Source organism: Fukomys damarensis, unplaced genomic scaffold (genome assembly GCF_012274545.1).
Source record: "Fukomys damarensis isolate Sample0158 unplaced genomic scaffold, DMR_v1.0_HiC HiC_scaffold_10, whole genome shotgun sequence".
Classification (NCBI taxonomy): Eukaryota; Metazoa; Chordata; class Mammalia; order Rodentia; family Bathyergidae; genus Fukomys; species Fukomys damarensis.
Genome location: NW_022900922.1, coordinates 40,497,356 through 40,512,011, shown reverse-complemented (window position 1 = coordinate 40,512,011; position 14,656 = coordinate 40,497,356). Strand labels below are relative to the sequence as shown.

Genomic DNA, 14,656 nt, shown 5'->3' with positions numbered 1-14,656 from the left:
TAGAGGAATCTAAATCCAGTTAATGTTTGTGTACTAACAATGTTAAGATGGCTTGGTAAACTCATACTGTTGGTTAGTGGTTGTTACAGAAGTTCTTGCATCATCTGTCAATATGTTGTCAAAGTGAGATAATAAAATGTGGCTGTCTTCTTAAAGAATTCTGAAAATACATTCTTTAGTGTATGAGCATACTGATAAGTCATAATCTAACACTTTTATCCTTATGATAAAATTTTAGTTTTCTGTTAAAAACAGACAGAAGATGACAGAGGATTTGACAGTGTCAAAAAAAGTAAGTATTTTTAAGAAAAGACGTATAATCTTTACAGATAGGCATTCCTCAAGAAGTTATGCATCAACATAATCATTCCAAGGATGAATCATTAGAAAACATTTCAGTAAAAAAAAATGAATCATTGGATTAGCAGGGGTCTTCATTGTCAGCTAGGCACTTCAAGATGTAGACAAGAAACTCAAGCTTGTCAGCATCAATGGCAAAGCATCGCAGTAAGTTATAAACAGTAAACAAACGAGTTTGATCATCAGATGACTTCAGGGATTCCATGTCTGACCATGAAGCAAAGTCTTGCACTGAGGTTTCAAGACCAAGCTAGACAGAAAAAAGACCATCACTTTTAATACTATTCTTCATATTTTAGTCTGTTTCTTAAAAAGTGAATTGGAAATCAGTGAAAAGAAAAAATATGAGAAAATGAAAAAATAGAAACAAATTTTTTATAAATAGGGAATGGAGGAGGAGGTGAAGGGAGGGTAGAGATAAGAGGAAAAGATGAGAAGCAAGACCTGTCACATAAAGATACAAGATCCCAATAATGAATGTAACTGTACTGTATACCTAAAAAGTACCAATAAACTGAATGAGGAAAAAAAGTTAATTGGGATATGGAAAGCAGTGAAAACAAAAGTTTACCCAGAGCATAAATTTTCACATGTCTTATGCAGCATATCATAAACTTATTGGCTATTTGAAAACTAGAACACGGGACCTGTTTTTCTTTTTCTTTTTTTTGGGGGGGGTACCTGGGATTGAACTCGGGTCAAGGCAGGCCACCAAACCGCTGAGCTAAATCCCCAGCCCTGTACCTGTTTTTCTGACATGCAAGTGATCTTTGGGGATTTATGTTCAATGAAATGTAGACGAGGGATGATCAGAAGTCAATTCTTGGGTATAGATATGGATTTTACAAAAAATAATCACACAAAAGCTCACTTCTACTGAGATGCTTAAAGGTCATTTACATTTTCTCAAACTTGTCCCTGATATTTCATTTGTATTTCATTTCTGTGGATAGTTTCTTATTGCTTTAAATGAATATAATCTGCATGCGATGTTAGTACTGTAATTCTAGCGATGCTGAATCTGCACTTAGGGCTTCTTTTCTTTTGTATTTTGAGGCAGGGTCTCACTTTGTAGGTCAGTCTGGCCCTGAACTCCCTATGTGGCCCAGGTTAGGCTTCACCTTCCTGTGATCCCCGCGCTTTTGCTTCCCAAGTTCTGGGACTACAGGTGTGTCCACCACACTCTGCATTGCACTTAGTGCTTGAGGGGTGCTGACAATTGATTCGTGAGTGACAACATGTCAGGTGCATCCCTTCCTCCCGAAAAGTACCCTACATGAGGAGTAACTTATTTCTTTGAAGTTGCATGGAGTAGGAGTGGTTTGCAGAATCTTGTCTAGGAAGAACGATGCTAGCAGCAACCCCACAGTGAGGACTGTGCTGTGGGTGGGGTACTGTGTTTCAGGAAAGTGCTGCACAGAGCAGGAGAGAGAACAGTGAGCCTCTGCAAGCCGGCGGACCCTCAGATCCCAGAGGCTCAGTGTCACTGCGCTGCCTCTGAAGGCGTCAGCTCGTTTCCACAGCGATGAGGCACAAGTCTGGAGTAATTGTACACCCTGATCTGCTGAGATTTTTCCACAGGGTAATTATGTGTTGCACAAAAACTGGAAGCATGTAATTTTATACTTTATCTAGATTTGCTCTCCTTTTGTTCTTTTGAGTCTTGCCCCCTAAGACAACGTATCCTTTGTACCTACTATTATATGCACCGTAATATATTAGTTATTGAAAAAGAGACATAAAACAGTGAATTCTACAATGAATTTGTGTCCTCAGGAAGTATGCTCACATTAATTAAAAAAACTACTTAAAATTAAGGTATTTCTTGCCTATGTTGCCTACTTAACATTCACTTTTTCTCTTGTGTCATATAGGATTTTTTCATGAAAACAACACAAGGTAACAAGTATTTTTAAAAACATAAAAATATAAAGCTGCTCCTGTATTACTTCAAAAGTCATATATGCACATATAGTACATTTTTTTCTGAGAACATTAGAAAGATGCTAATGTGCTGTCTCACTAAAATCAGAATTTTCTTAAATGAGTGAAGATACATATTGAAAATATCATTTCCTTCTTGATGTGACAAATGATTTCTGAAGTTTCAATGTTATGGCAAGCATATTCATTTAGAAACAGCAAGGATACTGAAACTTAGGATGAATTTCTACAGACTGCAAAATAAGGAACATTCCAGAATAGAAACAGCTCTTCGGCAAAGCTTCAACCTCTAGGGCTTGAGGGATAGCTCTGGTGATCCGGCTTTCTCAGCCTATTCTGGCTAGGGTGTGGGGCAGACCTTCCTATATGATTGGGAATTTTTCCTTTTTCCCTTCCTCCTCTCATTTTCTGCTGTGAGGAGAATGGAGAAACTAAGACCAAACTCCCTGTGTGGCTATCCTGAGAAACATTGAAGAAAACATTTCCTTTGCAGATGCTTTGCTCTAAATTTCTTTCCTGAAAAACATTTAGCCACCAACCTGATAAAGGGACAAGTCCTTGAGGACACTGAAGACACTGCAGGGAAGGCGGCCCCGTCAGGACAGTCAGCCCTAAAGCTCATTCACTTTAGAATCTGCACTCTTTGGCTAAGACCATTATACTTTTTAATAGGAGCATAGATGGAATATTTGGCCTCCATATTACACATGCAGTGTGAGACATTTCAAAATACTCTCACCATAGTTGGAACTGGTTATTAGAAATAGAAAGAAATATCAGATGACTGCTTACCTTGCTGGCTATTTCAATGATGACACTTTTAAATTGTTGGTATCTTAAATAAATACTTTCATCTTTCTTTTTGATAGGGCTGTAGAATTTCATGAATTTATGTGTTTCTTCAGCCACATGTGGCAGAGGCTCCTTCCAGGAATCCAGCAAACGCATCACCATATGAAGAAGGTCTTTTTCCTATGCACCCAGTTTGGGGAATTCACAGTAAAATAAGTGAGACTCAGCTGGGGAGATTACATGAGTCTTTTGTTCAAAGAGACAGAAGTAATATATAACTTTGCTGATTTGTACATATGTAAATATTTTATGTAGATGATAGAAATTTTAAGGAAAATACACTTTCAGCATTTGGTCTACCCTGTGCTGCAGCAAAACAAACAAATGAAAATGGCTATGGAAATAATTGCTTTTTAATGAGAGTTCAAATGGATACAATTCAGTGCTGTTTTTACTATGAAAATTTCCCCATTTATTTAAAAATATGAGGGATTCAGTAAGACAGGTATGAACCATAAAACATTAGAGTTTTGATAAATGATTGGGGCTGAATGTGGAGAGACTGTTTTTATCAAATCAGAGACCAGAGTGGCATCTCTGAGAAAGGAGACACAGCAGAGAACAGGACAGGAACAACGAGTTACTTTCAGGTGAGACACAGGAGGAGGGATGGCAATACCCAAGGAGGAATAGGCAACATAGAAGCAGAAGCAGGAGAAGGCTGAGGAGGGTGCTGCAGTCCAGGAGAGAAGGTGTAGATCTGACAGTAATCACCAAGCTACATGCCACAAATGCAGCAGTCACAGTTACCTGTGATCAATAAGGACTAATCTGCACATCTCACATGTGTGCCTGAAAATCCAGTTCAGCTCAGAACCAAGGAGCACGGTACACTCAATGATAGGTACACAGCATTGGTGAAAATAGTATGATCTGCATTGTCAATTTCTGTTTCCAGTACAATTTTCATTTAAACTCAGATTTTGTACATAATTCGACAACTACTCTAAGAGCACTTTTTCTTTCACTGCCTACTCTTCGCTCCTTTTCCCTGCATGTGTGACTCCTGCTCGTCAGAGCCACGGAGATCCTGGGGCAGGCAGAGCCAGTCACTGCCTCAGCTGTTCTGGTGGAGGCAGCTAGGGACTCACCTGCATCCGCCTGGCCCCTCGTCGTTCAGGTCTTGTAAGGATATCAGCCGTGTGGCACCTTTTTCTGCTTGACAAGAAGTAGGTTGGGCGCGAGTAATGCAAATTTACCTGAAAATGATGAAGGAAGTTTCATGGGTATGGATTTGCAAAATGAAAACATGAATCCATTAATAAATGTGAATACACTTGGTGAATGTGTAGTTTTTTGAAACTTGAGATCTGCATAAAAATTTAATCTAACAAATTAAGAAAGTAACCATTGAGCCTGGTTTTTCCCAATAGCCCTGTAATCTCACTATTTTTAACTCACTTTCTCACCTCTCCTCCTCTCTACTTCTTTGCTGTGCCCTTCTCCTCTCACCCTTCCTGCATGTCCACATTGAAATGCTAACCCTAAAAAGCTAAAAATAAAAGTAAAAACTAAAAATTGGTAAGTATTGTAATTACCAGTATTTCTAGTACATGAGTTAAAACCACCTAAGTATACCTAAGCTCTTTTTCTTCTGGATCCAAAGGGATATTCCTTCTTTAAGTAAAGCTTAAGATTTTTAAAAAATACTTCCTAACCCATAAACATGAATGTATAAATTAAAAATACAGAATTTTTAGTGTAAAAACATGAATAATGCAATGAAGCAAAGCACCATAGGAAATTTTGTATAATACATTGTGATGTAGCCCAAGGACAAATGCAGTGAGTAGTATTACGTCAAAGATTTGAAAGTTTAAAGGCATTGATAGAATTTTTTGGGAAGACATCACGTGGCTACTTGAAAATGGGGAATGAAAGAAACAGGAGGGAATATAAAAACTGTAGGAATCTATGTGTGCACCACAAAAGTAGGGCCGTGACATCTGCTCTAAACCCTCACCTATTGTCTAACCTGGAAGAAAAGACAATGTCCAAAATACCTCTGGATGAAGTGATATTGTAACCGCTTCTAAGCTAGAATTTTTCTTCTAATTATAACCTCTACACTGGATATTTTTAACTAATATTTGGAGCATTTGGAGATTTCTAAAAGCTATTAATTTGATATTTATTTCAACTTACAGGACTTCAGTGGAGTTAATTCTACTCATTCAATCTAATTTACTGCAAAGCTGTTCTCATTTCTCAGATATCTATCTACAGTGCACTCAGTGAAGGATGCCCATGGACTGGCCCCTGTGTGCAACAGCAAGAAATCAGTGTTCAGCCCTGCTTAAAAGTGATATGTCAGCTGATTAAAATATTAAAAATTATATGTATTGGTGGATGTTGTAAAAATCACTATTTGTTTTAAAATTAAGATTTTATAGAACATTTCCTTCATTCTTGTTTCAAGATTATTGGCTCACACCATTTTTAATCATTTTAATATATATTACTGGATATTTGGTTGCTGAGTTCTTAAAGTTTGTATTGTACTGCAGGCTAATCACAGGTGGGATTTCTACATTTGGGAAGATGTAAAAAGTGAGATACTTACCAAATCCAAGCATGCTTTTTCCCCATGAAAACGAATGCTCCAAGCCAAATAGGATGCATTATTATACAGTCCCTGCAACATCACTTCACATTTCTCCCTAGGAACACAGGTGCTAGAGGACACATTCTGGCACAGGACCAGTGTTGACACCAGCAGCAGGAGGACAGACCCTGCTTAAACAAAACCACAGCATCACGGATGATCTATATGGTGAGGTTGTCACAAGCCTGCCAGCCCAGGGAAGCCTCGTCTATCTCCTCTGCCTCCAAGGCATGACTTGGTACTGTAAGACCTCAGAGGAGGAAAAATAATCACCTTCCACTGTGTCCCTATAGGTGAGGTGCATTTTCACAGTCTGAGAAGCAAGTGACTCATGCATTTCATTTTATTCCTACAAGTGCTTCTGTACTTGGCAAACGTTTGGGAATTGAATTGTTTGATTCAAGATTTTTAAAGCATTCTCTTAACATAGTTTAATATCTTCAGAATTTCTGCAGCTGATCAGCAGTAGAATTCTCCAAGAGTTTGTAATTTTCTAAATCATTCATAGATTTCAGCATTTTAAACACCTACATGAGAATACCACAATTTATCTGTCAGTTTCATCTTTATGCTTGATAAGAATAAATAGAGAGCTGCTTGGTTGCTTATACTAGGTATGAGTAAAATGATGCCATGGTCTGGACCTGCCAAATCACGATAATACCATGCAATTTCTTCACACATTGTCAATAATGGTAAATAATTTTCCAAATTGGAGCTTTATTATACTTCTCACCAATTGACTGAGGCATCATAACAATCACCCTGTGTATTGAAACATGAGATTTAGAAGAGGCAAATGATATTCCCGAGTCCTATCATTAGCAGGGCAGGAGGCAGGGCACCCTCACTGTGGTTTGTGCCCTTCACCTCCTCACATCCTGCTCACCTGCGGGCTCTCAGTCTGCGTCTGTGCAGCAGGGACCACATCTGTGGTCGTGGGGCACAGTGTGTGAAGAGCTTACTGCCAATCTCAAGGACAGCATTTGCGTTATGCATTGGAGTGATGAGGCCCTCAGAGGCTAAAGAGGACCTACTTTCTTGGTTCTAAAAATACCACTTTCAAAATCTTTGTGAGTCGCCAGGTGATTTAGTCAATTTGCTCATCCAGTGGATGGAAAGATCCAGGCAATAAGAATAATAAAGGGATTAGCAATGATTTACACTCACAAAATAAAAAAAATATAGCACTGTAGCTTAAAAATTAAAATTGTATTTTACCCTCAGTGGCACCACTCCAAAAGATATTTTGATATAAAATTTAAATAATGAGAAGACTAAATTACACAGAACCTTTGACAAGTGCAATGGACAATCGCCAAGATAAAACTTGATGAATATTACAGATAGACATTTTAAAAACAGCTAACACATAGCTATAATAATAGAACATAATTGAAATTACATGTCACATCATGTAAATTAATGCATGAGCTGTAAAATTAAAATAATGTGCTGTGATTTATTTAATAGAATTTGACTTTTCCAAAGTAGTATTGAATACAAAAATATATTTTATATAATCTACAGTAGTACTAAATGGATATTTTATGTACATGTGTCAATGAAATATGCTTTGTATTTAGAAAAATTGATGAGTGCTAGGAAACTCATAACTGGATAAATGTTCTTTAATTGTAAGTGCAATTATTTTCGAATTTATCACTGAATTCATTTTTTAGCCTAAGGTGATAAAATACAGAAATGATTTTATTGTTTATATCATACAAAATTTATAGTTGTTACTATTCTATTTTTCATGCAAAATATATAAGGAAGCAAAAACAATTATTTAACACTAACCTGTTTTTCATTTCTAAAAGGCATTTCCTTGGATGAAACTAAGAACACACTATAAGATTAACATCAGCCATTATCCCTGCATTATTATCTCAGAACTGAAAGTTTTACAAAGATGATGCAACTTGGCCAAATCTGGTAACAGACCAGGGAACCAGAAAAGTATTTTGAGATTCTGGAGATGAGACAAATTGGACTCATTGGCTCTTGTGGTCCAGAATATCTCAAACTCAGCCTTATGCTTTTCTGTGCTAAGCACTTGTTAAGAAAACTATCCTGTGCCTTGGACAGTGCTTACCAGCACTGTCTCTCCATGAAATAACAGTAGCACCTAGTGTGTGTGTGCCATGACCTCCATTAATACACTGCAAAAGACCTTTAGCTCTTTCCAAGTGTCTAAAGCTAGCAAAGTCCACCACTTGATAAGGACTAAATCACTGTATTAATCCCTGTGCACTTCCTTCACAGATAATGATACTTCTTCTATACCTATAAGTCTGAAACCTCTTGATATTAGCTGAATTTATTTACTAGTAACTCACATAAGAGTGTCAATGAAGCCAACAACTCCCTGAGTTGCTGTACATACCTTTCCCTTTGATGTCCATGATGATGCAGAAGACGGGAAGCTCACTTCACCAGAGAAGGACCAGCTGCATCAAGTGCAAGGTAGGAGGTCAGTTTCTGAACACTGAAATTTTTCATGAACACATTTAATGAGAAACTCTACTTGCTTTTCTTGCCCTCTTTTTCTACCATCAAGATTACCCCATAACTCCATACAACAACTTTCTTTTATTTCTTACTCATATTCAGGAAGATATATTTGCCAGAAATGAAGGACTTTTATGCATTTGCACAAAAGGAAATTAGAGAGATGATGAATGTGAGCTTGGAGACAAGTATTGGAGGATCTTCAAAGTTTTAAAGTCATTTACTTTAAGTTTTACTGTAATTTCTCTGTAGTATATTAAATGAATGGCATTGCATTTCTTGAAATAAATACTTGCTATCATTATGAAATTTTTCCTTTACAAGTGAGATAACTTAAATTTCAAAACATGTGCACTAAACACCATGAAACATAAAATAAAAATTAAGTGTAGGAAATAAATATCTAATATAGGATAATGATTGAATTTCTATATTTCAGTTACATTTATACTTTTTTTCTCATTTTTAAAATGAAATATTTGTGTAGTACCTTGCTTTTTTTCCCTCATTGAGTTTATTGGTACATTTTAGGTATACAGTACAGTTACATTTATCATTGGGATCTTGTACCTTTACATGACAGGTGGTCTTGGTTCTCATTTTTTCCCCTTGTCTCTGCCCTGCCTTCACCCCCTCCTCCCCTCCCAATTTACAAACATTTTATTTCCATTTTTTCATTTTCTCATATTTTTCCTTTCCCTTATTACCTTTCCCCTATCCTTTCCATTTTCCCTGTACCTTTAGCCCTTTTCTTCCTATTTCACGTTGTCCATTATATCATTAGGATTTTATGTACTATTATAGTTTATTCACACCAGAGAATCTATTCAGTATTTACACATGTGTGACTTTTAAATTTCACTTAGTAGTATATCCTCAATATGTACCCATTTTCTTATGAATGAATCTAAATTCTCATTCTTTATGGCTGAGTAGTATTCCATTTTATAGAAAAAACACATCTTCTTTATCCAGTCTCCAAATGATGAGGGAATGGCCTGTTTCCAAGTTTTAGCTATTACAAACTGAGCTGCTATAAACATAGGTGCACATATATCATTGTGATGTTCTTTTAATTCTTTTGGAAAGATACCCAATAGAGGGATGGCTGGGTCAAAAGGAACCTCTAGTCCCAGCTCTTCGAGGTATCCCCATATTGATTTCCATAGTGGTTGCACTAGTCTGCACTCCCACCAACAGTGCAGAAGGGTTTATTTCTCCCGATAACTATGCCAGAATTTGTTATTGTGTGATTTCTTTATAGCAACCATTCTTTCTGGGGTGAGGTGGAATCTCAGTGTTGTTTTCATCTCCTTGAATCATAACAAGTATTTTCATCACTTTCTTTTCCCTTTAATATATACAGAATTGCTCTTATTGTCCACATCCTACAGATGAAGAAAAAATCTTGGAGCAATTCCATAGAAAAGTATAAAATTAATTATTCCATAGCCAAGTTAAATGTTGAGAGTCTAGCTTCTAAAAGAAGAAGCAGGCACAGGGCCAGGGATTTAGCTCAGTGGTGCTGTTGCCTATTTCACAAGCACAAGGTTCGGAGCTCAATCCCTGGTACAAAAAAAAATGACACAGGTATGTGCAAAGGTCAGAAAAATACAATTTTTAAAGTATGTTCATGTACACCCATGTCTAAGATGTACAAATACTGCTATGGACCACAATGAGTTTTATTTTAAAGATAGATAGAACATAGCACTCTTTCAGGACCAACACACACACATAAATGCACATACTCACTGAATACCTAGTCAAGAATGTAGTAAAACTATATTTGAGCCAATAAGATCTACCATTGTCAAGGATATAGGATAACCTGCAATTAGCTTGTACTCAGTTTGCCCCCTCAGACCTATTTCTCTGGGAAAAAGTGAAAAATTTCTTCTTCTGTCTACTCACAAGGTCCATGTACCACTTAGAGATTCTTATATGAAGTGTGTGTAATTAGTAATCATCCAGTTGGTAAAGAATTTGTCTAATGTTTACATCCATAATTCTTCAGGACCTTGTGATTTATATTGTTAGTGTCTGTGAAGTAGATCTATGATGAAGAAAATTTTAAATAATCTCTTTCTATCGAATTTGTAAGTACATAGTTGTTAGTACCATATACCTTCTTTAGCAGTAATGTGACTAAAATTTTAAGATAGCTAACATTTCTGAAAAACAATCTTCTACTTTCCTTAGCTTCAGCAGTGATTCTTGTTGAAGGATACATATTAAGTGTGGTGATTCATCTAAAACTTGGTCAGAATTCAAAAAGTATAATGGATAAAGAAACTCTGAATTATTAAGAATGTAAATCTGGTTAGAGAAAATTTAAATTGGTGTGACATTCCACATTTCTCCAAAAAGTTTAAGAAGACTAAGAAAATACTACATAAGAACGGACACTGACAACTCATCTTAAAATGAAAAGATATTGCAGTTTCTGTAGAAAGGGAAGATAAGAGTGACCTATGAAGACCTGGCATGTGTGTGTTCACTGGAGGACAACTGATTTATTGAACTGCAAAGAAGAAAATTCCTCAGTGATATTTATCCTGTGCTTCCTTGCTTCTTTTCCCTCCATGTCTCCTGTGAGTGGGACATGCAATGTCTAAACAATGCAAACAGGGCTGGAGATTTAGCTCAGTTTTTCGCAGGCCTGCCTTGCAAGTGCAAGGACCCAAGTTCAATCCCGGGTGCAAAGAAAGAAAGAAAGAAAAGAAAGAAAGAAGGAAAGAAAAAAAGAAAGAAAGAAAGAAAGAAAGAAAGCAAGAAAGCAAGCAAACACACATTTTATACAAAGAGTCATAGTTGTCATACATTTTCTACTCCACCTGCCACCATTTACTTTAGTACTTAAATATACTGTTTCTCTTTATCAAATTGCATACTTATTAAAAAATAAAGAAATTCACTAAGATTGGCTTACTTTTTCTTTCTTTGAAAAATTCATTTATTTACCAGTTTTAATTTGGGAAATTACAAATAAACTAAGGTCTAGTGACTAACTTCTGTCAAGTTGCTTAATAAATTGGAGGAATGATTTTTAAAGTTCCCCTACTATTTTAAGCATATGAGAAACCATTAGCAAATTTGTCTCCTTTATTATAGTTCTATTTCTTAAGATTAAAGGGCTCCATATTTGAGTTTAGCCCTAATTATGGAAAAAGCTTATGCACTATTTATATTTTAACTTCTTATCATTAAGATTGGAAGTGGTTTCTCATTCACATAAGACTCAACACATATAAAAACATCATCAAGGCCAGGTGTGGTGGTGCATGCCTGTAATCCCAGCACTTGGGAGGCTGAGGCAGGAGGATCACTGTTAGTTTGAGACCAGCCTGGGCTACATAGTGAGCTCCAGGTCAGTCTCAACTACATGGTGAGACCTCGTCTCAAAAAAACAAAAATAAATAAATAAATAAAATTTTAAAAATGATGAAATTGAAATGTCTGTGTGGTGAAATACACTAGTTTCTGTTAAAAGATGAAAGAAATTAAAATGTTAAAAATATTCCAAATAAATGTACCCTAAGAATCTTTCAAATCATCTGAGCAATGAATCATGTTTAATAAAATTTAATCTGCAAATGATTACATGCATAGTATTTATGTTTTTAAATCCCAAATGTTTAATATTAAATAATTTTTTATAGAAAGTATGAAAGTAATATCTTTTCTTTCCAGTAAAATCAGCCAGAAAATGTAAACAACATATTTGAGTGGGCCTCAAAGCTGCACTTTTATGTCACTGTTTTCAAGAAAAGTAAAACATAAGGACATTATTTTATCCTATTATTCAATTAATTTCAGGCATATTAAGACATAATTTTCATGCCAAACTCTCATGTCCAATGCTTGTTTTTCAGTAAAAGTTTGCAGATCATCAATTTCTGTGACTCCAGTACACAAGTTCTTCATCTGTTCGGAGCCTTGAGGGCATTTGCTTTCTAAATAAGAACACCACAGAGAAAGCACTTGGGGATTTCCTTAGCGTTACTGTTTTGTAATGTCGATCCATTAGTCAATTTATCCATCTCTCATCCATCCATCTATGCCTGTCTTTCTATCTGCCTGTCTTTCCTATTTACCCTATGTCCTGTATATCTGTGTGTGTGCATGTTCTTCTACTCCTGGATCATTTGACTTGCCAACTGGTCTTCCATCCATCAAACTCCCTATTCATCCACCCATTTGTCCATTGATCCAAGGTAGATCAGGGCTTGTGAAGGCCCCAAACTTACAGCTATTAATTACATATTAACTCAACTTTGAGCACAAATAAAGTCTCAGGGTAGGAGTTGGAGCAGTCTGGAGGAATGTTGGCCTTTAGGATGTCTGGGTAAACTCTGCAATGACCTCTACTGGAGAGTGTTCTACTATCTTAACAGTCTGCACAGTCATACAGTGTGTGCACTACTAACTCTGGCTCCTCTGCTGCTGTATTTTTACATACAATAAAGAATTCATAATGAGAAGTAGGACATATATTTTTTAAAACCTTGCACCCTCACATAAGGCAACAAATATTTCAATATCCAATATTTTCATCTGTTATAATTTGTTTAAAACGTCTTTATGATGATGTAGAAATTTATTATATTTTCTGATGTATTAAGTAAAATATTTTATTAATGTATTCTTTATATACAGTGGGAGGTAATATATACATTGATAAAAAGTGAGTAAAGCCATTTTAAATTATGATTTACATAGAATAATTAAATAGCTACATAAATAATCCATTTCCAAATGAAATCATTTACTTACTAAAAGCAATAAATTTATATAATGATGATTCTATGAATGACTGAAGAAAAGAAATACTTCCAAAGCAGAAGACTCCTGAAAAAGTGTGAAAATCACAGAATTTTGGCTCATGCTGCTTATAATAAAGCTATTGTATTTTGAGCCTTTTGGGAAAACAAGCATAAATACCTCTGTGACTAAAGTTTTAAGAAAGTATGATCATGTTAATTTCTACATGCTTTATATCTGGGAATCAATAAATATAGTCAAATAAAGTCATTATGTCTGTATTGGGTAGGGTCCTCTAGAAATGCAAAATCAACAGACTATATAATAATCACAAACATATATGTATTATATATATATATATATATATATGCATTAAACTTACAATTTTTAAGCCAGCAGAGTCCACAGTTTTTATCTGTATGCAGAAATGTCAGAAATTCCCAGAGCTGTATACAGGAATTTCTTAGTCAGAGAACAAGAGAGATTAATAAATGAACTCCACTCTGATATCAAAGGTTTGCAACCTACCTTGAGTGACCCGGGGATGAGGCTGACTGGAGTAGCTGAGGAACCCAAAGCATCAACCCACTGCAACTGGTCCCCTTTCTCTGCCCCCTTTTATTCTACCTCAACTGCAATCCTATTGGCAGATGCACCCACAGCCCCCTTTGGTCCTCCCCAGTCAGGTTACCTCCATAACAATCATATCTCAAATATGTGACAGGCAGTTCCGAAGTGAGCTTGGCTAATCTGCTAAATATTGCTTCATCCAGTCACGTTCAATTGTGATGATTTACAGTCAGGGCATATCCCATCTTGACTTCTCAAACAGATACGTCTCGCTAACCATATCTAATCTACAAATATAGACAATATCAAGTTCATAACTCCATTAATATAACAAAGCTATTTTTCATGGAGCTGGGGGCGCATTAACTCCTTCCCTCTATGAGGAGCCAGAGTTCCCTTTGGGTGACGCTTCCACTGCACATGGAATGACTGCACTTTAAATATAGATACAATGATATTTAGCCACTGATATTAAGTCAAGCACTATTATATGGTAGAGGGTATGAATAAAAAAATACCCACAAAGATTATACAAGTATAATGTTAGGAGGTATTATAGGTCCTCTGGTTGCTTTAGATGGACAGATAAAACCTATGTTCATTCCTTAGGTGTTTGGGCAAGTTCCCTTTCATACTTCATACTGGATTGGACTGTTGTAGTTCCCAGTTAACATAAATAACAAGCCATGGTAATAGCAGCAGTATCCGAAGGAATCTCCTGCTTCCCAAACTTCCTCTTCTTCACCTCCACTGAGGAGCACTGGTCCAATAGCTCCTTTGCAGTCTGGCCAATCACCCATTAGAACCATAACTCCCTGTCTATCTTGTTGATTCCAGTGAATGAGGGGCTCATAATGATAAGGGGAAATGCTCAGATTGCATACCCATACACTTTCTGTTGCTCCACTAGCAGAAGCTTTTCTCAGTACAGAACTGACTTCTAACTCAGCAGATTAGAAGGACACAGAAAGAGAAAGTAAATATGTCACTAGTGCAACCTTCAGGATAACAGTCAGTAGCAGTAACTTTCCCATTTTCACTGATATA

The 14,656-nt window shown here is 36.3% G+C and overlaps 1 protein-coding gene across 9 annotated transcripts in view; it reads right to left on the bottom strand.

The window, feature by feature from the left end:
* LOC104870624 (prolactin) overlaps positions 1-13,631 on the bottom strand; it is a 107,081-nt gene extending 93,450 nt beyond the window's left edge. For 7 of the 9 annotated variants that reach the window (XR_004516545.1, XR_004516547.1, XR_004516544.1 and 4 more), the window contains exons 1-5: positions 13,568-13,625; positions 8,151-8,252; positions 5,720-5,889; positions 4,248-4,355; positions 3,097-3,276 (exon numbers count right to left, since the gene is read on the bottom strand). Coding sequence is in view for 5 of the 9 variants with exons in the window: in XM_010636306.1 (XP_010634608.1) it covers positions 3,097-3,276; positions 4,248-4,355; positions 5,720-5,889; positions 8,151-8,169 (477 nt within the window). In the remaining 4 variants the exon portion in view is untranslated. Of the gene's footprint in view, positions 1-3,096; positions 3,277-4,247; positions 4,356-5,719; positions 5,890-8,150; positions 8,253-13,421; positions 13,486-13,567 lie in introns of all 9 variants that reach the window. The other 2 variants (XM_010636308.1, XM_010636309.1) reach the window with 2 other exon arrangements.
* Between the last annotated feature and the right edge of the window lie 1,025 nt (positions 13,632-14,656).